This window comes from Aquarana catesbeiana, unplaced genomic scaffold, assembly GCF_042186555.1.
Source record: "Aquarana catesbeiana isolate 2022-GZ unplaced genomic scaffold, ASM4218655v1 unanchor238, whole genome shotgun sequence".
Lineage (NCBI taxonomy): Eukaryota > Metazoa > Chordata > Amphibia > Anura > Ranidae > Aquarana > Aquarana catesbeiana.
The window spans coordinates 13,517-37,171 of NW_027362666.1; the positions used below are offsets into that span (position 1 = coordinate 13,517).

The 23,655-nt window shown below is 45.9% G+C and overlaps 1 protein-coding gene across 10 annotated transcripts; it reads left to right on the forward strand.

Moving 5' to 3' along the window:
* Positions 1–5,526: 5,526 nt before the first annotated feature.
* Positions 5,527–23,265, forward strand: LOC141122077 (uncharacterized). Of its 10 annotated transcripts, none has more exons than XM_073611870.1 (9): positions 5,527–5,635; positions 6,991–7,118; positions 7,207–7,330; positions 7,447–7,544; positions 7,634–7,861; positions 7,941–8,147; positions 8,227–8,433; positions 9,682–9,817; positions 17,935–23,265. In XM_073611870.1, the coding sequence occupies exons 3-9, from the start codon at positions 7,246–7,248 to the stop codon at positions 19,809–19,811; spliced, it is 2,838 nt and encodes a 945-aa protein (XP_073467971.1). In that variant the 5' UTR covers positions 5,527–5,635; positions 6,991–7,118; positions 7,207–7,245; the 3' UTR covers positions 19,812–23,265. The 10 variants fall into 10 exon arrangements, with proteins under 10 accessions (XP_073467971.1, XP_073467973.1, XP_073467975.1 ...); XM_073611872.1 differs by having other exon boundaries at positions 17,938–23,265; XM_073611874.1 differs by lacking the exon at positions 8,227–8,433.
* Positions 23,266–23,655: the final 390 nt, after the last annotated feature.

The following is a 23,655-nucleotide window of genomic DNA, read 5'->3' on the forward strand; positions in this document are numbered from 1 at the left end:
GCGTTCCTCCCCAGCAGCGGAGCTGGCCTCACATCAATGTCCCCATTAGCAGAGTCCTCCTGTGTGTCCCTGGCAGCAGAGCCCTCCTTCATGGCGCATCTGTCGTGTTCCCTTCAGCAGCAGCTAGTACGTTCCCGGGTTTCTCTGTGTGTTCAGTGGAGAGGGGAGGACCCTCCCCTCTCCACTGAACACAAGGTGATCAGTCCTCACGGCGGCAGCAGCGGCCATCTTCTTGTAGCCCGCCGGCTGTTTTTGCTAAAACATTCACGATTTTCCCCTGGACAAAAAGCGAAATCCCGGGAATTTAATCGGAACAAGCTCCGATCGTGATGAGGGTCCCAAAATCGGTATTTCCCCAGGAAAATCGGGACTGTTGGCAAGTATGCTGACCGTACCCCTATCTCAATCCTTAGGATCCTGATCTCCCAAGATAAGATTAGCGACATCACTCAGGATATAACAGATGCCTTCCTATCTTTCTACCATGACCTTTATACTACTAGGGCCCACTACTCCGAGACACAACTTGACGAATATGTAACCCAAACAGCACTTCCCCAATTGTTGGACCAAGACCGTGATGAACTAGACGAACCTCCCTCTATGGAGGAGCTCTCCCTTGCAATTTCACAGCTACCGACCCATAAGATGCCATACTTGGATGGTTTTCCAGTTGAATGGTATACACACTTTCAGCACCTCCTTGGCCCTATCCTACTCAATACATATAATGAGGCCTTGAAAGATGGAGCACTTCCTTCCTCAATGAGAGAGGCATTAATCATTTTGATACTAAAACCTCGGAAAGATCCTCTTAAATGCGACTCCTATCGGCCGATATCCCTTATCAATGTAGATGTCAAAATTCTGACCAAAGTCCTGGCCAATCGTCTGAACAAAGTGGTTGTGAAATTGGTTGGGAGCGACCAGGGGGGCTTCATACCAGGCCACTCAACTAGAATGAACATCTGTAGACTATTCCACAACCTGACTTAGCCATATGACTGTTCGCCTACCCGTGTTGTTGTGTCACTGGACACCTGCAAAGCTTTTGACAGTGTGGAAAGGCCTTATTTGGTTTGGGTATTACAACTATACAGGTTCGGCCCCCGACTCATAGCATGGATATGTCTCCTCTATAACTTACCACTAGCCCGCATACAAATTAATTCCCATGTCACTGAGACATTCCCAAATCACCAGAGGCACCAGGCAGGGATGTCCTTTATCACCCCTCTTATTTGTTCTGGCTTTGGAACCCCTTGCTGTATGGATCCATAGCTCTCCATCAATTAAAGGCCTCCCCATAAACGATATAGAGGAGTGCATATCCCTATACGCAGAGAATACCCTAGTTTACCTAGCAGATCCCCGCTTCTCCCTCACCAACCTCTTAGCTGAAATTAAATACATTTGGTGACTTTTCCGGATTCTGAGTGAATTGGGACAAATCAATCCTTTTTCCCCTAGACCAAGCTACTATATCAGAGATTCGATCGGACTCTAAGCTACAAGTCGCCACCTCCTTCAGGTACTTAGGAGTCACAATGAAATTGCCATTATCCCTATACGTAACCAATAACCTATGCCCCTTACTGCTCCAATTACAAACACAAACCAAACAGTGGAAGGATTTGCCCCTAGACCTCATGGGAAGAGCCAATATCCTTAAGATGATTTACTTGCCTAAATTACTGTATGTCATGGCTAATTCCTCTTGTAGAACTCCCAATCCATGTTTAAAAGTATTGACTCTATTTGTACTGTGTTCTCTGGAATGGATGACCCCCTAGAGTTGCACTGAAGACACTGCGCCTCCAATTCCACATGGCTGGCTTGGCTTTCCCTAACTTCTACTTTTACTATCTAGCATCCCAGCTGGTTAATATTCACGATTGGCTTCACCCCGGCTCTAATATTGCCTGTACCAAGTACTGAAGGAGCTATAGTCTCCTCATTTGAAACTCTCCATAACATTGTATATAGAGGATGCACACCACCTGGACCAGGCATGTCTGTTATATGTACCTCCCTCTCCCTGTTCCATACTGTGGTAGGGAAGCTTTCCACTGACTCCTGGATGGCCTCTCCCAATAGTCCACTGTGGTTTAACCCTACTCGAAGGAGTTATGCTCTATGCCTGACCCCAAAAAATGGATGTCCAGGGGAATCAAGTACTTATGTCACATATATACCCCTCAAAGTTTCAAATCCTTCTCTCAGATGCGTTTAGCCTTTGACCTACCACGTACCTATCTATTTTACTATTACCAACTTAGACATGCAGTACGAGCATAGTTTGGTTCCCTGGACAGTCCTCTTAGGACGCCTAACCTGGAAAAACTCCTGAGATCCCCGGACCAGACACAACTCATTTCCACCTATTACTCGGGCTTCGTGGCAGACACCAACCCTAGACTTAAGACAGCACAAAAGAAATGGGACTCCCTAGATGTCCCTATTACAGAAGAAGACTGGTCTGAATTCTGTGACACATTTAAGACTTCTGTTATCTCCTCCAGGGATAGGCCAATCCAAATTAAAATCTTACACCATTCACACCACACCCCGGCTAGAATGCATAAAATGGGAATATCCTCCTCTGCTGAATGCTTCGGGGATGTGGCCAAACAGCTCCATTGCTTCTGGACCTGCCCCATAGTACATGATTTCTGGGTGAACATAGGCTCCTTCATCTCCTCAGCACTGGGTCTCCCAAATATAGTCAACCCCAAGAATTGTCTTCTGGGCATCTTTGGCGACCTCACTATTCCCTCTCAGGCCAAGAGACTGCTTCGTATCCTCGTATTTTTATGTGAAGAAGTTCCTTTTACTGACATGGAAGGGATCAGAGATCCCAACTCGGAATTTCTGGTTAAAACTGGCTAATGAGTCCCTGCCTCTATACAAGCCTTTAATATCCGAAAGAGGAAAAAAAAAAACATTCCACGAAATCTGGGGCAGATGGCTAGCTAGTCCTCTGACCCTCTCCCCCATACTGCCATAATCAAAGATTTTACTGTGAAATTTGTATTGTACTACTACCCTGAACTTTGCCATGCTGATAATGTTTGGAACTATAGCACTTACCTCCCAATACTAAGTGAGTTCAGCCACAGAACCCGTGTAATCAATATGTGTTCAGTTTTTATGGGATATGGTGACAACCCTTGTGCTGATCCCCCTGAAGGGGTTAATCTAGGTCTCCACACTATATATGTGTGTATCATCATCTGCTGGAGATAAAAGACATCACAGTGACTATGGAGGAAGAGGACGGACATGACGGGGGTGTGATGTACGAAGAGTGCAGAGAGAGAGCACACAGAGACAAATCACCAGGAACCCAACATGCCGGCATATATTGGGGGACTTGGGGTACAGGCAGGAGGAGAATTACTTCACAGAACAAACAATAGACACAGCAATGAAGAGGGATCCTCAGGGTGGCAATATGGGACATCAAAGAGGATGTAGTCCACAGGGCAAACAGAAGGCACAGCAATGAAGAGTGAACATTTGGGACAGCAATATGGGACAGCAAAGGGGTCCACAGGGCAGAGCAGTGTTTGGTAAAGCGGGGGTTAAAGTCCTTGGCACATGGGCAGAGCAGTGTTAGCACATCAGGGTAGCAAGACACAGTAGAAAGAAACATTCCTCCGGGTGGTAATGTAACACCACGCAGATAGTCCACGTAGGATGGCCCAGCAGAAGTGGGGATCCTGTACTCAAGGGCAGAGATCCAGGCAGACAGGGCTAAGTCCAGAACAGGGCAGAGATCCTGGCCGACAGGGGTAGGGCTGGTAGCTGAAGCAGGGCAGGCAGGGTGAAGTCCATGTGCCCTTGGAGGGGGGCTGGGAGGGTCTGACCACAGCTCAGCAGCACAGACAATACAGAACTATATGTCCCGGGGTGCAGAGAGTAGCAACCAGTCCATACTGATCCATCAGACTCAGCAGTTCTAAGCACCTTCCAGTGAGGTCTGCAGCCATCAGCTCCTCTCTGTGTCCATCATGGAAGGCGACTCTCACCAGACTGACCCCCTTCTTTGTGTTGTGAATTCAGCCAGAGACCTCACCTCAGATTCAGGTGGTGCCGAGGTGTCTGGCTCTATCCTGACACAATATACAATCATTTATGTGCTTCTTACTGAGGGAGCCTCATGTCCTCCCCCTGTGGGGACCCCGGAACTCAGAGCTCCGCCTCTTCATACACACTCAGAGCTCCACCTCTTCATACACACTCAGAGCTCCGCCTCTTCATACACACCCAGAGCTCCGCCTTCTCATAAACACTCAGAGCTCCGCCTCTTCATACACACTCAGAGCTCCGCCTCTTCATACACACTCAGAGCTCCGCCTCTTCATACACACTCAGAGCTCCGCCTCTTCATACACACTCAGAGCTCCACCTCTTCATACACACTCAGAGCTCCGCCTCTTCATACACACCCAGAGCTCCGCCTTCTCATACACACTCAGAGCTCCGCCTCTTCATACACACTCAGAGCTCCGCCTCTTCATACACACTCAGGGCTCCGCCTCTTCATACACACTCAGGGCTCCTCCTCTTCATACACACTCAGAGCTCCTCCTCTTCATACACACTCAGAGCTCCGCCTCTTCATACACGCTCAGAGCTCCTCCTCTTCATACACACTCAGGGCTCCGCCTCTTCATACACACTCAGGGAGGAGGGAAAGGGGAAGGATATACAGTACATACACATAGCACAAGGCCGGGTTCACACTAGTGATCAGATTGGATACCATTCAGATGTTCTCTGTATGTATCAGGTGTGTAAACTGAAAGGAGGGAAGGGGGAATCCTTCTATATGCCGGTGTTCTCTTGGTAATTTCCCACCCACACGGCTCCTTCACACTTCCATAAGGTTCTCTGGGATATCGTTGTCCCTGAATCTCCCCTGGATAAAGGCCCTGGCTGGGTAATAGGTCGCAGGCTTATAGAGCTTGCCTTAGGGTAAGTGAGCATTCTGTGTGGTGTCATCACTGTGGTTGTGGTGGAGGATTTATTCAATCAATATTTATGAAGCTTTACCCACACTTTGGTTATGGATTATGAGCACAATCTATATACATAGAAGGACGTTTTTCTTTTTTATAATCAATGAACTTTTAATCAATATTGTAATCATTACAGTTTATATTGAAGCACTGTTGTTAATTATCACTGCTATAATTTAGTATAGTAATTTTTAGCACTGCTACAAACTTTTCCATCTATTTATGTGTGTATCTCACTCCTAGCAGCTGCTCCTAGTTTATAGTTTTTTACTTTTAATAGTTGTTTCCTCACAAACACAATTTTTTCCTAAAGAAAAAAAATATTATTTTTTTTGCCTCACTTATTTGATTTATAGCGCGGTATTTTTTACATATTTATCGTGTTCACACTACCAGACGTTTCTCGGGGCTGCAGTTCCTCTGAGCTCCACAAGGTGGTGATCTCACTTCTACCCGGACAGGAAGACTCTATGGAATACAGACAGGAAATTATGTCAGATACAGACAGGAAGTGATGTCAGATACAGACAGGAAGTGATGTTGGATACTGACAGACATCCCATTTGGAAGGACGTAGAGAGGAGACGTTGCTGGATTTGGCGGCAGAGGAGGTAATATGTAGATTAACCCCTTCAGGGGGATCAGTTGATGATTAATATATCTTCCTTCCAAAGCTGGCCATACATGGTTCAATTTTATCGTTCAGCCAGCGGGATGAGAGGAAAAAACTGAAGTGATTCCCCCATCCACACATTGGAGGGGGATGGGGGAATCCTCCCCGCTGCACTATTGTATTCTGACAATGGGGGGCGCTCCTCCGCTCTCAGAATACACAGATCAGTGATGAAGCTATTGGCTGCAGCCGCTGATCGAGTGACTTTTATCCGGCAGTGACCACACATGGATGGAAATGTGACCGATCCCTGCTGAACCAGCTGAATTTCCATGTCTCTATGGTCACCATAAGTGACTTCCTCATCTCCTTCATTATGTAAGTCATGCTGAGATAATCTCCCATTGGCTGAGCAATATTCTCATTTGTCTCTGAGCTCCTTCTTGCTATTCCTCGTCCTGCCTGTTGTTTCCTTGGATTGATTTTCTGTGTAGTGACCCCGGCTTCATCTCTTGGATGCGCTCGTCTGTTGCTTGTCCTGACCTTTATCCTGATTCCTGGATCTCCTCCTCATCTCTCCTCCATATCCTCTTACACAGCTTTTCTCCACACCTGCAGTGATCCTGGGGGGTGGAAACTTGGCACCAGCACTCAGCAAAATCCATCCCCACCATTAGGAGCTCTGGAGAAAATTGTCTGCTATTTACACTCCGTTCCTCCGCACATCACCTGATCACATGAGAGCTTACTTTCACAGATTCCTGACAGATTTCTGTATGGTAAAGGTCAAAGTTCACTCTTCAGTTTAGGAGAGGTAGGACACACCCAGGAACAATGATTTGGTTTGCACAGGAGCCTCATATAGAGGACTCCTCAAATCTCCCCATCCAAATGTCCCTCCATCCAGAGTCTATATGTCTTATGACATCACACTGACCTCACAGCTCCTCCTCCCAATGTCCCTCCATCCAGAGTCTATATGTCCTATGACATCACACTGACCTCACAGTTCCTCCTACCAATGTCCCTCTATCCAGAGTCTATATGTCCTATGACATCACACTGACCTCACAGTTCCTCCTCCCAATGTCCGTCCAACTGGCTTTTTCTTCTGATGCTCTTAGGATGTGGGCGGACCCTTGGTATCCTTACTTGCAAAGTGGGACTGTTGGTCCTGCATTATATGTATTGATGTCAGAATGCCTGCAACAAGGATTTAACCTACAGAGTGTGGGGGTCCTTTGTGAGTAAATTATACATCAGCCTTAGGTGGGGCTTTAATAAATTGGACACCTGAATGGAGAGGTGACGAGGATTCTGGGAATATAATTTGATTTTACTTTTTGTTTTTAGAACTAGAGTTTTCCTCCTGTGAAGTCTGGAGATCATATGACCATCACATTGCCTCCACCTCCCTCCCTGATAGAATAGAGAAATACAAAGAAGATTCTAGAAGTCACCAGAGAGATCATGGAGGAGAGGTGAGGAGGATTCTGGGAATTCTGGGACATTATCCAGTAACAGACAAGGGATGTGTCTGGATGGTGACTGTATCATTGTGTGTGTCAGGTTCCTATAAGGTGTCAGGATGTCACTGTCTATTTCTCCATGGAGGAGTGGGAGTATTTAGAAGGACACAAGGATCTCTACAAGGACGTCATGATGGACAATCAGCTGCCCCTCACATCACCGGGTAAGAGGAGACTTTATTGTAAAGGAGAGAGCAGTACGAAGGGTCCACCTAGATCCCCCATCATCTGATAAACACATAGAAACAATGTATTCAGTCAGTGTGTGTGTTTCCTACAGATGGATCCAGTAATGGGAACCCACCAGAGAGAAGTCCCCGTCCTCTGTATTCCCGGGATTCCACACAGGAAGATCACACCATCCCTCACCATCATCAGGTAGATGAGGAACAATCACTGATAGTATCATTAGGATCTGTACATTATCTGCATTGTTACCATTGATGTCATTTTTATTATATATTCAGAGTGGAAACCTGAGAGATTCTAAAGTTGAGGTTAAAGAAGAGATAAAAGAGGAGGATGATGAGGATGGGGTGATGGAGGAGTCAGAGTCTCTAAAAGAGCACAAAGATCTGTACCAGGACACCATGGTGGAGACATCCAGCTACAGGAACCCACCAGAGAGATGTCCCCGTCCTCTGTATTCCCAGGATTCCACACAGGAAGATCACACCATCCCTCACCATCATCAGGTAGATGATTGACAATTATTGGTAGTTCTGATTTATACACAGCATGATTGTTACAATGAATGTTTTATTATATATTCAGAGTGGAAATCTCGGGGATTATAATATTGATGTTAAAGAAGAGTATAAAGAGGAGGATGAGGAGTATGGAGTGATGGAGGAGTTTTCAGAAGGACACAAGGATATGATGGAGCCACCAAATACCAGAAACCCACCAGAGAGATGTCCCCGTCCTCTGTATTCCCGGGATTCCACACAGGAAGATCACACCATCCCTCATCATCATCAGGTAGATGATTGACAATTATTGGTAGTTCTGATTTATACACAGCATGATTGTTACAATGAATGTTTTATTATATATTCAGAGTGGAATCCTTGGGGATGATAATATTGATGTTAAAGAAGAGTATAAAGAGGAGGATGAGGAGTATGGAGTGATGGAGGAGTTATCAGAAGGACACAAGGATATGATGGAGCCACCTAATACCAGGAACCCACCAGAGAGATGTCCCCGTCCTCTGTATTCCCGGGATTCCACACAGGAAGATCACACCATCCCTCACCATCATCAGGTAGATGAGGAACAATCACTGACAGTGTTGGACTGGGACAAAAATGTGGCCCTGGACTTCATCTAGACCGGCCCAGGGCACAATACATCAGGGTATGGTACATCAGGGCACAGCACATCAGGGTACAACACACCAGGCCACATCAGGGTACAGAGCCCAGCACATCAGCGTACAGGGCACAACATATCAGGGCACAACAAATCAGGGTACAGGGCACAACACGTCAGGGCACAGTACATCAGGGTACAGAAAATCATGGCACGGGGCACATCAGGTTACGGGGACATTGGGGCACAGCACATCAGGGCATGGGGCACATCAAGTCACGGGGCATATCAGGGCAAGGGGCACATTAGGGCATAGGGCACATCAGGCCACATGGCACATCAGGGCACATAGCACATCACGGCACGGGGCACATAGCACATCAGGGCACGGGGCACATCAGGGCACATGGCACATTATGGGGCACATCAGGGCACATAGCACATCAGGCCATGGGGCATATCAGGGCATGGGGCACATCAGGCCACATGGCACATCAGGGCACATCGGGACACATAGCACATCAGGGCACATGGCACATTATGGGGCACATAGCCCATCAGGGCATGGGGCACATCAGGCCACAAGGCACATCTGGGCACATGGCACATCAGGGCACATCAGGGCTCGGGGCACATCAGGGCACATTATGGCACATGGCACATTATGGGGCACATAGCACATCAGGGCACATGATGGGGCACATTATAGGGCACATCTGGGGGCACATCATGGGATCTTACTAGCCAGTATGCAGAGTAGCGCAGGAAGCATCTGTCTGTGGTAAGTTCTCTCTCATGTCACGCAGCACTGCTCGCTCCCCGGCGGCCCCTCCTCTCTTCTCCTCTATCCCAGATGATGTCACAAGCCAATGAGGATAGACAAGAAGAGAGGAGGGGCCGCCGGGGAGCGAGCAGCGCTGCGTGACATGAGAGAGAACTTACTACAGACAGACGCTTCCTGCACTACTCTGCATACTGGCTAAATCTCGATCTACCCGACAGGCGCCAGCTGTCGGCGGTTGACGGGTAGATCGCCGAGCACTGCAGATGCGGCTGAAACCGGCCCACTCTGAGCCATGGGCCCACCGGGAATCTCCCGGTAGTCCCGATGGCCAGTCCATCCCTGATCACTGATAGTATCATTAGGATCTGTACATTATCTGCATTGTTACCATTGATGTCATTTTTATTATATATTCAGAGTGGAAACCTGAGAGATCCTAAAGTTGAGGTGAAAGAAGAGGAGACTTATGTGAGGGATGATCAGCAGTCTATGGAGGAGGATGGAATAATGAGGCTAATTCTAGGGGACAGCACTCTTACAGAGATCAGCACAGGTGGGTCATTAACACTAAATACCTCCCTCCACCTATACTGATCACTGATTGGTCCAGAGTAGGGTGGGGACTGGGTGATATCAGCCTGTAATCCCCTGGTCACTTTCCTGAGCTGTGTTCCCCGTCCTGTATTCCTGTATTTCTCTCGGATAATCTTCCTTCTCTGTGCTGCAGACACAATTTATGTATCTAGACTGGATTTATGGAGATTCTGGGGTTCAGCTGGCAGCAAAATGTTCATTTTCAGCATAGGCGCTACTAGACCTAGACACCTGGGGTATGTGTTTTGGGTCTTCTGCCCCATACCCGGGTATGACAAGATGTCTGACAGAACAATTCTCCCAGGATTACTTGTTCTATTGTTTTCTGGCTGTGCCGGGTGGAGGGATATGTCTGTATAGTCTCAGACCCAAGTCACTGAGTGCAGTCTCAGGAGATGGGAGGCAGCGGTGTGGGACCTCTGCAACTTGTCTCCAGTAAAGATTTAATCTTCCACTGAGTACTGAATACCAATATTATGAGTCTTGACCCTTACTCTATATACTCTATGGTGTACATTACATCATTCTGATACTATAAAATCCTAACTGTTGTATCCTGAATAATAAGTTGTAAATTACATAGGCCTTACCTGTTTGCACCCATTTCCTACCAGCTGGACTTTTTATATCTGATGATTTGATTGGAGCACAGACTTTTACATGTTGGTAATAATGAGATAACATCCTCAAACTTTTGAACCTTAAACAGAAAGTGATAATGAGGGAGGAGTCACTAACCCAATGATGGTGATCTTCAGGATCAGTCCAGTCTTCATCTTGGTTGTTCTCCCCCCATCCTCACTCTCTGACCTCTGGTGGGGCTCAGCCCCGCTGTTATTCATGACTAACTCATGGACTAAATAAGGAAGTGCAGGACTTCTTGTGTTGGGAAAATGGCAATGAGTGATAGAGGGGGTGGGGACACTCGTCCTATAATCCCCTCATCACTGTCACTCCTATAAAAGACAGTTCTCATTGTTTCCTCACTCTCTGACCTCTGGTGGGGCTCAGCCCTGCTGTTATTCATTACTAAACTATGGACTAAATAAGGAAGTGCAGGACTTCTTGTGTTGGGAAGATGGCAATGAGTGATAGAGGGGGTGGGGACACTCGTCCTATAATCCCCTCATCACTGTCACTCCTATAAAAGACAGTTTTTGTTGTTTCCTCACTCTCTGACTAAGGTCCATGAATAAAGAATTGAACTGCTAGGAGATTCAGAGATGTAAGGCTGAAACAGCTAATCATCATAATTTGATTGTAATAGATTATGAAAATAGTTGTCAACAATTTTCATAATCGTTTAGTTGGTCAGACGATTTATTGGCCTGCATACAGAATGTATTGTTTCTTTACATATCAGAAAATACAGCTCAGTACAACATCCATACATGTCAGTAAATGCCTGAGAACTTAAATGCGTGAGGAGCAATGTCTCATGGGACATGTAGTCCTGGGCAAGAGAAGGAAGCAAGTCATTCTAAAGGCAGGCCTTTACCTTCCTATAGGGGAACTCTATACTATACTTTGTACCTACTTATAGGAGAACTCTATACTATACTTTGTGGCTTCTTATAGGAGAACTCTATACTATACTTTGTGGCTTCCTATAGGGGAACTCTACACTATACTTTGTGGCTTCTTATAGGGGAACTCTATACTATACTTTGTGGCTTCTTATAGGAGAACTCTATACTATACTTTGCGGCTTCTTATAGGAGAACTCTATACTATACTTTGTAGCTTCCTATAGGGGAACTCTATCCAGAAAATGAGAATTAGGGCTGCTCAGAACCATTACACAGAGCAGGTAAGTATGACAAGTATGTTTAAAAAAAAGAAACCCAACATTTACAATGACTTTAAGGGCTCTGTGCAGGAAGATCAGCATCTGACCCCAGAGAAGGTGGAGCATAAAGTAAAAGTTTACTAGTATTGTGCATTATATATAAAATTATTATATCCATGAAAAAAAGTCTCAGCTTTCAGTATTACTTTAATATAAAAGTCCCCCCTCCCCCCTCTAAGCTCCATATATCTTCATGTGTGACTCCCAGGTAAAATCCCCATATATCCTACTTCTGGGTATATTTATAATTATATATATGATATAAGATATATTACTTTCACTATTTCACAGTATAAATTAATCCCTTATAGTAGTGATTATCTGCTGTTTTTGTACTATAAAGGACTATTTTTTTTTTCCCCAGTCATCTTCCAGGATGGCTTGCAGAGAGAAGCTTCTCCCACCTAGTTCAGGAAACACATGATCCACATTATCAAAGACTACCCATAGGCCATGGCCCCTCAGTGTTATGTGTTACCTCTGACCAGACAGGAACTTCAAGCAAGTTGTTTTTTATTTGTCTGGCCTACATTCTAGGTAGCAGGGGCCTCCCAGCGGACAGGTCCCTCTAACAGGGGCAGTGCTTCTGGGGAGCTGGTTGGCTTGGGTCATCCTGGGCCCCTCCACTAGGGACTCATGGATGTGTAAGAAGGGACCCCCTCTCATCTCCCTGTTGGTTGTACCTTCAGTGTAAGTTGCCTTCTTGGTGCAGGAGGATGTGTGCTCAGATGAGTCCATCCATGATCTTAGTGTGCCGACAGTAGGCTGGTCTCTCATAGCAGGGGGTAGCCTGCTTCTCATTCCCACCAATGTTGAAGCATGGGGAGCACGGTAAGCCTGTCTCCTTGCTGGGATCCTCGTGTGGCTGAATCTGTCTCGCCGGCGTGGGCGGATGCACAGGCAGGAAGTGATGCGGTCGCTGGAAGTCATGGGGCCATCTTGGTACACCCGCAGGGGTAAACCCAGCCTGTACCGAGGAGAGGAAGGCAAGCATGCTATCCACAGGGACAGCGCCAGATCCACAGCGCCGTCCTGGGTCCTCCATGCCAGTATAAATAAAGGGCACTGGCAGAAGATGGCGCTGGGTTGCTTCCTGGACAGTGGACATGGAATAGCAGGGCTCTGCGGATGCAGGTCTGGAGGTGCCATCTCTTGACTTTGGCCCTAAGGTAAGAAAAGAGGGGGCTAGGGCGCTCCTATCTTCTTTTCTTACCCTCCTCTGGTGGGGGCACAGGGGGATTGTGTAACCTCCCTCTAGTTGAGGGTTGAGTCACATATAGCATCACAGGTTTTCTTTCCATTCAGTTTGTACTTCAGTTAAAGTAACACTGGTTTGGTTTTGTCCTTTGGTTATTTCCAGGACAAAAATTGAGAGCCCAAAGAAAGCAAGAAAGATGCTTCTAGAAAGAGATGCCCAGTCTGTACTAGAAAAATGCCCTCTGGTTGGAAAAAAGACATATGTCAAGATTGCATTGATAACCTGGTCAAGAAAGAAACAACCCCGCTATTCAAACATTTCATGGATTTAATGAAAAAGGAGACGAGGCAGACTCAAAAATCATTCAAACCCTGTGCACAGTATTCCGGGGCAAATCCCATCCCCAGCACATCCAGTACCAGCACTAGGGTAATGCCGATAACCCCTTCTATCAGGCAGGTGACCTCTGATCGGGGGATACCGAAGGAGCTGGAGGAAAGTTTGGAGTTGGCTTTGGACTCCAATGAAGAGGAGTGTGAGGACAAGCCAAATAAAAAACAAAGATTCCTGTTTCCCTCAGAGGAGACAGATGAGTTATTAAAGGCCATATTTGATACCCTGGAGCCAGAAGATAAAGAGCTGTGTGTGCATGACCTTATATGCAGGCCTCCAAGCCAAGCAGGCCAGAACCTTTTCGGTTAATGCTTCACTAAAAGAAATAGTGTTGCAGGAGTGGAAAGTACCAGAAAAAAATAATCTTTCTTCCCAAAAACCTCAAAAGGAGGTTCTCTTTCAAAGAAGATGATACGAGTCTATGGGAAAAGTGTTCCAAGTTAGACGCCTCCCTATCAAAGGTCTCAAAGGGAGCGGAACTCTCTTTTGAGGATACAGGCTTATTAAAAGAGCCCATGGATAGGAAAGCTGAAGGTTACTTGAAAAAGGCATGGGAGGCCTGTTCAGCTAACTTTAAACCTGCCATTGCCACTACCTGTGCAGCCCGTATTTTGGATTTGTGGTTAAAACAGCTCCGATCACTTCTAGAGTCAGATACTCCAAAAGAAGAGATCCTGGAGGCTCTACCAACATTAAACAAGGCAGTGTCTTCTATAGCGGATGCTTCAACAGAATATAAGATTTATGGCCAGGGCTACAGCCTTAGTTAACGTGGCCAGGAGAGCTATCTGGTTAAAATGCTGGGAAGGGGATACAGTCTCAAAAATTAAGCTCTGTCCTCTTTCTTTTTCAGGTGAATTGTTGCTAGGGAAAGAGTTGGAGTCGGTACGTGTAAGGTCAGCCGACAGAAAAAAGGGGTTTCCTATCCCCAAAAAGCAGCAACAAAAAAAGGAATCTTCGTCCTTTTCAAGGGACAAGTGGCATCAGAGGTGACAGATGTTGGCAGAACAAAGATTATGCAAACAGGCAGGATCAGAGAAAAGGGTGGCAGTATAGGAGAGGGAAAGGAAGGTGGCATCCTTTTTAAACCCCCCCCAGCCTAAGGACCCCTCTCAGTGACTCAGCTGGTCAGGACAGACCATTTCCAGCAACAATTTTACTCTGGATCTTATCAATCACGGATACAGAATAGAATTAGCGGGCTGTCCTCCTCAAAAATTTCTTCCTACACTTTTACCAAGAGAGCAAGATAAAGCGGTGGCCATGTCTTCTCTCCTTCAAAATATGCTCGAGCAGGATGTGATAAGTTATATCCCTCCAAATCAAAGGAAGGGTAGAAGATAACATTCCTGGGGTACACAATAAATTTGACGTTATCCAAAATCTTTCTGTTGGAAAAATAAATCACAATGATAATTACAGAGGCGAGCGAGCTCTACCCAAGCACAGAAACTTCAATACAAAACATGATGAGGATTCTCAGATTGATCATGGCGGCCATCCCAGGGGTTCAATGGGCCCAATTTCACATGAGAGCTCTTCAGTCCTTTATGCTCTCAATCTGAGATGGGAAGAAGGAGAACACTCAGGAAATAAAACTGATAGTCAGGTGGTGGCTAAATGCAGAAAATCTCTCAGCTGGTCATCTTTGGTCACAACACCTTCCAGTGACAGTCACCACAGATGAGTGTGGCCGAGAAAGGGGGGCCCACACGGGCAACCAGATGGTACAAGGGGTCTGGAGAAATCAATTAGCCCGCCTCTCTTCCAATGCGAAAGAGCTAAAAGCCTTACAGAAGGCCTTTCCTGATAGGAAAACACACACAAGTCTTTTCAGACAATGTAACTGTTAAGGATATGATTAAGAGCTTCAATCGAGCTCAAAGGTTATCTGCTGCTGTCTCTAATTGGAAAGTGTGGATATGCATGCATATAAAAGTAAACACTCTGAGACACGCTCAGCACCGTTACTTTTTACACTTCTGATTTATTCAAGGCGGTGCTAATGTTTTATACACAAAAATACGTCATTGCTATGTTAGTCTAATAGGTACATCTCATTGGTTACGATAGAAAAGAAGACGGAGAATCTTCATAACGCAGTTTTGCTGTCCTTGGTTTTATCTTTAGTTCCGCGTTCTTCTGATGTGTGGGATGTAGGGGGTACCCGCCATCTTGAGAAAATATAGGAACAGAGCAAACCTGTATACTTATATAATGACTAAGGAGAAAAATATGTATACACATAAGAAAATAGACATTTTCAGATTATTATTATCTACATCACATTCCTAAACATAACTACCGTGAACTATATCAACTAACAGTGGGGTACGAGACCGGCAGACCTAATGAGTATAGCAGAAAAGATTCTGGGATGGAGGGAAGTAAATCTTCTATCTTCTGTGGATTGAAAGGAGAACTAATCTCACTGGCAGACGCCTTAAGCAGGGAATCTCTGTCGCAGATGGAATGGTGTTTAAATCAAACCATGTTCCAACTGATCATGGCAAAATGGGGGATGCCCAATATAGACCTGTTAGCGACCAGAGCTAAAAGGAAAGTGGGCCGGTTCTCCCTTCAAAGAGATCAGCTCAGTATGGGCCTAGATGCCCTATCACAACCTTGGGGAACAGACATAATGTATGCGTTTCCTTCGTTTGTGCTCATACCAAAAATACTATGGAAGATAAAAGCCTCAAGGACGAAAGTCATTCTAATTGCCCTTTGGCCTTGGAGGCCTTGGTTCCCAGGACTGTTAAAACTCAGCACCACTTGCAGACTCCCTTCCATGCCTGACCTCATTCATCAGGGAACAGTGAATCATCTGCAGGTGAACCATCTGTCTCTGATGGCCTAGCTACTGAAAAGGGAGCTTTTAGAGCGGTAGGGGCAGATCTGGAAAAAGTTTGGTGTTTGGTGTACAATCAACAACAGAATCCCAGGCCCTATGATACCGGCGGTTCTAGAATTCCTCCAAGCGGGTGCAGATCTAAATCGAGCTTCCTGAATCATAGGTTAGTAGAAGAACCCCTAATCAAAAGGTTTCACACAGCCATAAGTTGAAGAAGGCCTCCCAAATCTAGGAGGTTCCCCTCTTGGGACGTATCTGCGGTACTACAGAGTCTTTGTATGGAGCCATTCGAGCCACTAGAAGACTGCTCCATAAAACTTTTCACCTTAAAAATGCTCTTGTCTCCGCTAGAAGGTTCAGAGAAATTCAAGCCCTCTCAATGGCAGAACCATTTTGCCATTGAGAGGGCTTGAATTTCTCTTGACCCTGCTTTCCTACCTAAAGTAGCTTCCACTGATTGGAACAAATAGTAATCCCGTCTTTTTGTGGTAATCCTAAAAATAAGGAGGCCAAGTTTAATAATATAGACGTGAGAAGATGCGTGATTGAGTATATCGAGTTCACCAAAGAGGAAAGTCCCAACAAAGGTAAAAGGGCATCAAAAAATACTATCGGCAGGTGGATGAAGTCGACAATCATTGAAGCATACAAGACACCATCTCTACCACCACCAACAGAAGTCAACGCTCATTCCACGAGAGCAGTAATTACATCTTGGCCTGAAAGAGTCGGAGCTTCGCCACTCCAGATATACAAAGCGGCAACCTGGTCCAGCTTTCATACGTTTGTAAAGCACTATAGACTGGATTTGCTTGCAAATCAAGACCAGTCCTTCGGCAGAAAAGTGCTGCAGGCTGTGGTCCCGCCCTGATTAGGTAGTTCTATTTGGTTCTCTCTGTAAGCTGTCCTGGAAGATGACTGTGAAAAAACTTAACAAGTTATTACCTGTTAATGCTCTTTTCCAGGAGTCTTCCAGGATGGAGTCCCCCCCCTTGTTTCATAGGAATAATTATGTAACTCTAAGGTGGTTGCACCAATGGAAGTGTTTATTATTTTATCTGCACCTTCAGTTATTTGTTAACTGAGAGGCCATGGCCTATGTCTTTTATAATGTGGATCATGTGTTTCCTGTACTAGGTGGGAGGAGCTTCTTTCTCTGTAAGCCGTCCTGGAAAACTCCTGGAAAAGAGCGTTAACAGGTAATAACCCTGTTTTTGTAACCCCATCATAACAGATGATTAAATAAAAATCATGCTGCTGCTACTAAATGTCCTATGCTGGCCATACACGGATCGATTTTTGGATGAGAATATTCACACAAATATTTGTATGAAAATTATTTGTACATTTGATGAATGGACGAGTGTAGTTCAAAAATTCCACTTGTTTTTAACATTCAATTATAAAATGAATGTAACTTCTGAGCAAAAACCACATACACAATGTGAAAATTTGTTCGATGGAGAAAAGTTTCTGTTCTGCTCTTTCGAATTTTCCCGTCACTGTGGTGGAAATGAATGCCGATTTGACCCACTAATGGTTAGAAAATTGGATGAATGTTTTTTTGAAAGAAAAATGAGTTTGTGTTCTGCCAGCATAAGTGACATCAGGTGCAGGGAGCTTGTACCCACCTACCTGTCTATGACAAGGGAGTCTGTCATCCATCATATTATATTACACTCTTGTCTGATCATCTGCAAAGCTGACTGATGTGGGTGGAGTCCTGGTTTAGGGGAACCAATCTGCTCATGTCTAGTAATAATCTTTTTATTTCTATTTTAGTAGATGGACGGGAGATGAGGAAAACCTCAGAGGATTGTCTCACTTTGTCTCCAAACTGTAAAGTAGAAGATGAGGACATCACACAGTATAGTCCAGGAGAAAACCCGGCTACCTCAAATGTCCATCCGGCACCACACAGTGTAGATGGACCATCGTATTCCTCTTATCCTGAGGAACCTCAGACTGTGAGGGATGGTGCCGTCCTTCCAACAGAGAAGAGCTTTTCCTGTACTGAGTGTGGGAAGTGTTTCCGTTTTAAATCCAAACTTAATGTGCATATAAGATCTCACACAGGGGAGAAGCCGCATTCCTGTCCTGAGTGTGGGAAATGTTTTTCAGAGAAGTCCAGTCTTTACACACATCAGAGATCTCACACAGGGGAGAAGCCGTATTTATGTCCTGAGTGTGGGAAATGTTTTTCAGACAATTCCAGTTTTAACACACATCGGAGATCTCACACGGGGGAAAAGCCATATTCCTGCCCTAAATGCGGGAAATGTTTTTCAATGAAGTCCATTCTTTACACACATCAGAGATCTCACACAGGGGAGAAGCCGTATTCCTGTCCTGAGTGCGGGAAATATTTTTCACAGAAGTCCCATCTTTACACACATCAGAGATCTCACACGGGGGAGAAGCCGTATTCCTGTCCTGAGTGTGGAAAATGTTTTTCACGGAACTCCAATCTTTACAAACATCAGAGATCTCACACGGGGGAGAAGCCGTATTCCTGTCCTGAGTGTGGAAAATGTTTTTCAGTGAAGTACACTCTTTACAGACATCAGAGATCTCACACAGATGAGAAACCGTATTCCTGTCCCGAGTGTGGGAAATGCTTTGTACGAAAGTCACAACTTTTCACACATCAGAGTTCTCATAACGGGGATAGTCCAGGAGAAAACCGGACTACCTCAAATGTCCATCCGGCACCACACAGTGTAGATGGACCATCGTATTCCTCTTATCCTGAGGAACCTCAGGCTGTGAGGGATGGTGCCGTCCTTCCAACAGAGAAGAGCTTTTCCTGTACTGAGTGCGGGAAGTGTTTCCCTTCTAAATCCCAGCTCAATGTGCATATAAGATCTCACACAGGAGAGAAGCTGTATTCCTGTCCTGAGTGTGGGAAATGTTTTTCAAGGAAGTTCAGTCTTGACACACATCAGAGATCTCACACAGGAGAAAAGCCATATTCCTGTCCTGAGTGCGGGAAATGTTTTTCAGATAAGTCCCATCTTTACACACATCAGAGATCTCACACAGGAGAGAAACCGTATTCCTGTTCTGAGTGCGGGAAATGTTTTTCAGTGAAGTCGCTTCTTTACGGACATCAGAGATCTCACACAGGGGAGAAACCGTATTCCTGTCCTGAGTGCGGGAAATGTTTTTCAGTGAAGTTGTATCTTTACCAACATCAGAGATCTCACAAGGGGGAAAAGCCATATTCCTGTCCTGAGTGCGGGAAATGTTTTTCAGTGAAGTCAAATCTTTACACACATCAGAGATCTCACACGGGGGAGAAGCCGTATTCCTGCCCTGAGTGCAGGAAATGTTTTTCAGATAAGTCCGTTCTTTACAGACATCAGAGATATCACATGGGGGAAAAGCCATATTCTTGTCCTGAGTGCGGGAAATGTTTTTCACTGAAGTCCAATCTTTCCAGACATCAAAGATCTCACACGGGGGAGAAGCCGTATTCTTGTACTGAGTGTGGGAAATGTTTTTCACAGAAGTCCAGTCTTTCCACACATCAGAGATCTCACACGGGGGAGAAGCCGTATTCCTGTACTGAGTGTGGGAAATGTTTTTCACAGAAGTCCAGTCTTTCCACACATCAGAGATCTCACACGGGGGAGAAGCCACTTTCCTGTCCTGAGTGAGGGAATTGTTCCTCACTGAAGTGCTGTCTTCCTGTACATCAGGGATCCCACACAACCCTTGAGGTGTATTAGTGCCTTGAGTGCGGGAAATGTCTTCTATATGAATGTTGCCGGACATCACAGCTTACATGTTGAGGAAGAAGCACACCCTGATATACACCTCAGATATACTCCATGGCTGATCTTCATCATGTAAGAAACAGTTCATAAGGAGATCAGAGATCACCAAAGACATGGATGAAGTGTTGTAAAAATACAATGGATGGGCGGCTCATACAGGTCTGGTAATGTACTTTTATGTCATGGCTTTCTTCCAGGTCCACACCCATGCATGCGCACACCCAGAAACCTCCACTGTCATTGGCTGTAGGACAAGTTTGTCAGCAGGTCCCAGCCAATGATTTTGCCCCGTACCCTGCTGATCACCTGCAGCCGATGACAAATCACTCCTGTGTTTTATTTTGTAAACACGGGGAGCTATCTTGTGATTTCTCCCCCTTAGTATAGTGTCTGTATGGATCAATATCCTGATCATGGACAGAACTATATTAGTGTCCCCCCCTTAGTATAGTGTCCCTAATAACGCAGCATTAGCAGGATCAGCCCTTCTGCCCCCCAACAAGTGCAGTGTCAGTAGATCACTGGCACCTCTGATACGTTGCACACATAACCGCAGTGTTAGCAGAATCAGGCCTGATCTCCTCTAGCACTAGCAGGTAAGTTTTATTTGTGTAGCACCCTGGAGTTTAGGCAGGGAGGTCCTCACACATTTACTTGCCAGGAGTAGTTATCCTGGTTGATTGTGAGAGATCTACTGATTTCTCCCTAAGTTTGGACTTGTTGCACTTTTCTCTTCTACCACTCGCTGGCCAGCCACTTGGCGGTACTAGATATGAGAAGGACAACCCAAGGTCAGGTTATGGGTATATGGGGTATCTCAGCCAATGGGCAGGGGTTTTCTTGAATCTCTTGGCCTGCTGGGAGAACCTATATATAGGGGTGGAGTTAGGTGATCGATGTTCGGTGCCACCTGGACGGCTGTCTAGGTGGATGTGTGTTGTATGACCCGTGCTGCTAGGCTGGAGATTTTGCCTATCCCGGGCACATCTGACTGCTAGGCTGTGTGAAGTCCTATCCAGAAGTGAGCAGCGCAGGGTTGGCACTGTGGCTTGCAGTCCAACCAAAAGTGACAGTTCTGCTGGCCGGAGAACCTGTCATGGTCGGCGGTAGAGGGGAAGCTGTCACCACTAAGGGACCAACCACCTTATTACCAGGGACCTCAGTGAGTAACGGAAGCAAGTACCGGAGCAGTATTCTCACTGAACGGGCATGGTGGAGAATCAGGAAACTTTAGGCGGTGATCAAGCCAGGGACCCAGCCAGCGGAGGTGATGCTTGTAGAGCAGCCTTGTGTGTCAAGCCAGGGACTGAGCAGGCCAGTGGAGTGAAGCTTGAGAAGTATCCGGAGTGTCCAGTTAGGGACCCAGCAAAGAGGCGGGGGTGACGCTTGAGGAAGATACCACCATGAAGATTGGAGAAGCTCAAGGGATTCAGAGTCAGTGAATCAGAGGGTCTAGTGAGAGACCGGGAGCTCAGTGGGCTGAAGAACTACAAGGAGAAGTTGTAGTGAAGGTGAAAGAACTATTGTGCTTTGTGTTAGGAACTGTTAAAGACTGTTGCCATAGGAGACAGCATTGCTGCACGTGCAGATTTGGCATCTTGCTGGATGCCTTTCCCTGCATGGCTGTCCTCCTATTGGAGTCTGCTAATTGAACTTGCAACTACTTTAGGGTGTCCTGGCCCTAACCCTCTTTCCCCCAAAAAGTTTGTAAGAGAAATAAACATCTCTTGCATTCAAGAAGTGTCTGGCGCCCAATAACTTCCACCTTGCACCCATTATGCTTCACAACCAACCATATACAGACGGATGTCAGCTATCTCTGGCTCTGGCGGTTCTCATTAGAGGCCGGAGACCTTGCTACATTTGTAGTAGTTCAAGCAGTCGTTGACAGCCAGAAGCTCTTTTTCCCGTGAGTCACACTAGGTACCTGTGAATTTAGTGGCCAAAACTGACTCACTGACAGAATCAGGCTCTGCATAAGAACCTGTACAGAGCGGCAGCACCCCGACAGGGAGCTCAGAGGATGGAGGAGAGGTCCCTGCTAAGGTCAGGCATACCCGACCCCGGGTAGCTGAAGTGCTAGGAACACTTGATTTGTCTTATATGTAGCAGGATGCCAGTACTAGTGCCCCACTACCTTTTGGTGAACTGGCAGGCACCAGCGGCCTAGTACATCCTAGTCTTTTATATACCAGGACAGAAGTATTTCGTGTTGACCTGGCGGGTCCCACAAATGGAGTCCAAATTGGTGAGGTGGCTAGCACTAGTATTATCCTGCAGACACCAAGAATTGAACCACAGACCCATAGAGCCCATAGTGTTCTTCCAGATGTGCTTGTGCAAGTCCTGATTAGCAGCCCACAGATTGTGCAGCGCTCGTACTTCCCCCATTCACTGCCCAACCTGGAATTCAGGTGGAAAAAGCTAATTTAACAACTCCCCTAGATTTTTGGAGACCTATCAAGGTTTATAAATGTTAAACTTTTTTGGGCCTAAAACCCAACATGGGCGTTACTAAAAAGAATGAGCTGCGATCATATTGGTCCAGAGACCCGATTCATCATATGCCCGTGTTCTCTGCTGCAGTGGCCAGGCATAGATAAGAGACTATAATGCATTTTATGTATTTTAGTGATCACACACTTTGTCATCCTCGGGGTGACAGTGAATATGATCAACTTTACAAAATTCCGCCCCTCAAACTACCTCCCCCAGAAATTTTCAGATATGTATACGCCCCAACAAACCATCTAAATAGATGAGTCCATCATACATTTCACTGGCCACCTTCCAATCAAACAGCATCTCCCCAGCAAGCGTGCCAGATCTGGGGTCCAAATGTAGAAGCTCTGTGATAGGGCCACAGGCTATACGTGTCATTTTTTTTTTATATAATATCCAGCACATAAACACCACTTTACATTAGTAGATTAACCACAATCTCTGGGAAACCTTCCCTGCACTTCCGGGTCTAGGGAGTCTGTGCAGCCCACGTGACACTTTTTAGACACAATCTTGGAATTGGCTCGTGGCACCGTGTGACCTAAATACCGGGGCTTCCCCCCAACGAGAAAGCCTGCTTGAGAAGTAATGAATTGCTCGCAGTGAAGTGGAATAACAATTAACCACCTCAATACCGGGCACTTTCACCCACGTCCTGCCCAGGCCATTTACTTTGAATAACAATTGTGCGGTCATGCTACACTGTAACCATGTGATTTTTTTTTATCATTTTCTTTACACGAATAGAGCTTTATTTTGGTGGTATTTAATCATGTCTGGATTTTTTATCTTTTTTCTAAAAATAAAGACCGAAAATGTTGAAAAAAATAAAGGTTTTTCTCAGTTTCTGTCAGTAAATTTTGTAATTTTTCTCCTTCACTGATGGGCACTGATGAGAAGGCACAAATATGCCTCACTTATAGGCACTGATGGGTGGCACTGGGCACAGATAGGTGGCACTGATGGGCAGCAGTGATGGACATCACTAATAAGCACTGATTGCTGGCACTGGTGGGCACTGATTGCTGGCACTGGTGGGCACTCATTGCTGGCACTGATGGGCACTCATTGCTGGCACTGTGTGGGCTTTACTGTAATCAGGACACTGATTATCAGTGCCCTGATTACATACCTAGATGTCCTCTGCGAGGATATGCAGCTGATTGGCTCTCCTCTTCTCACACTCTGTCAGTGTGAAGCGAGGAGCGCCGATTACCGGCAT

Excerpts from the sequence above, each read along its gene's own strand:
- LOC141122077 (XM_073611870.1), top strand. The coding sequence starts at position 7,246 with ATGGAGGAGTGGGAGTATTTAGAAGGACACAAGGATCTCTACAAGGAC. Across the intron at positions 8,148-8,226 it reads CCATCCCTCATCATCATCAG|AGTGGAATCCTTGGGGATGA; the intron begins GTAGATGATTGA and ends TTATATATTCAG. Across the intron at positions 9,818-17,934 it reads TCTTACAGAGATCAGCACAG|TAGATGGACGGGAGATGAGG; the intron begins GTGGGTCATTAA and ends TTTCTATTTTAG.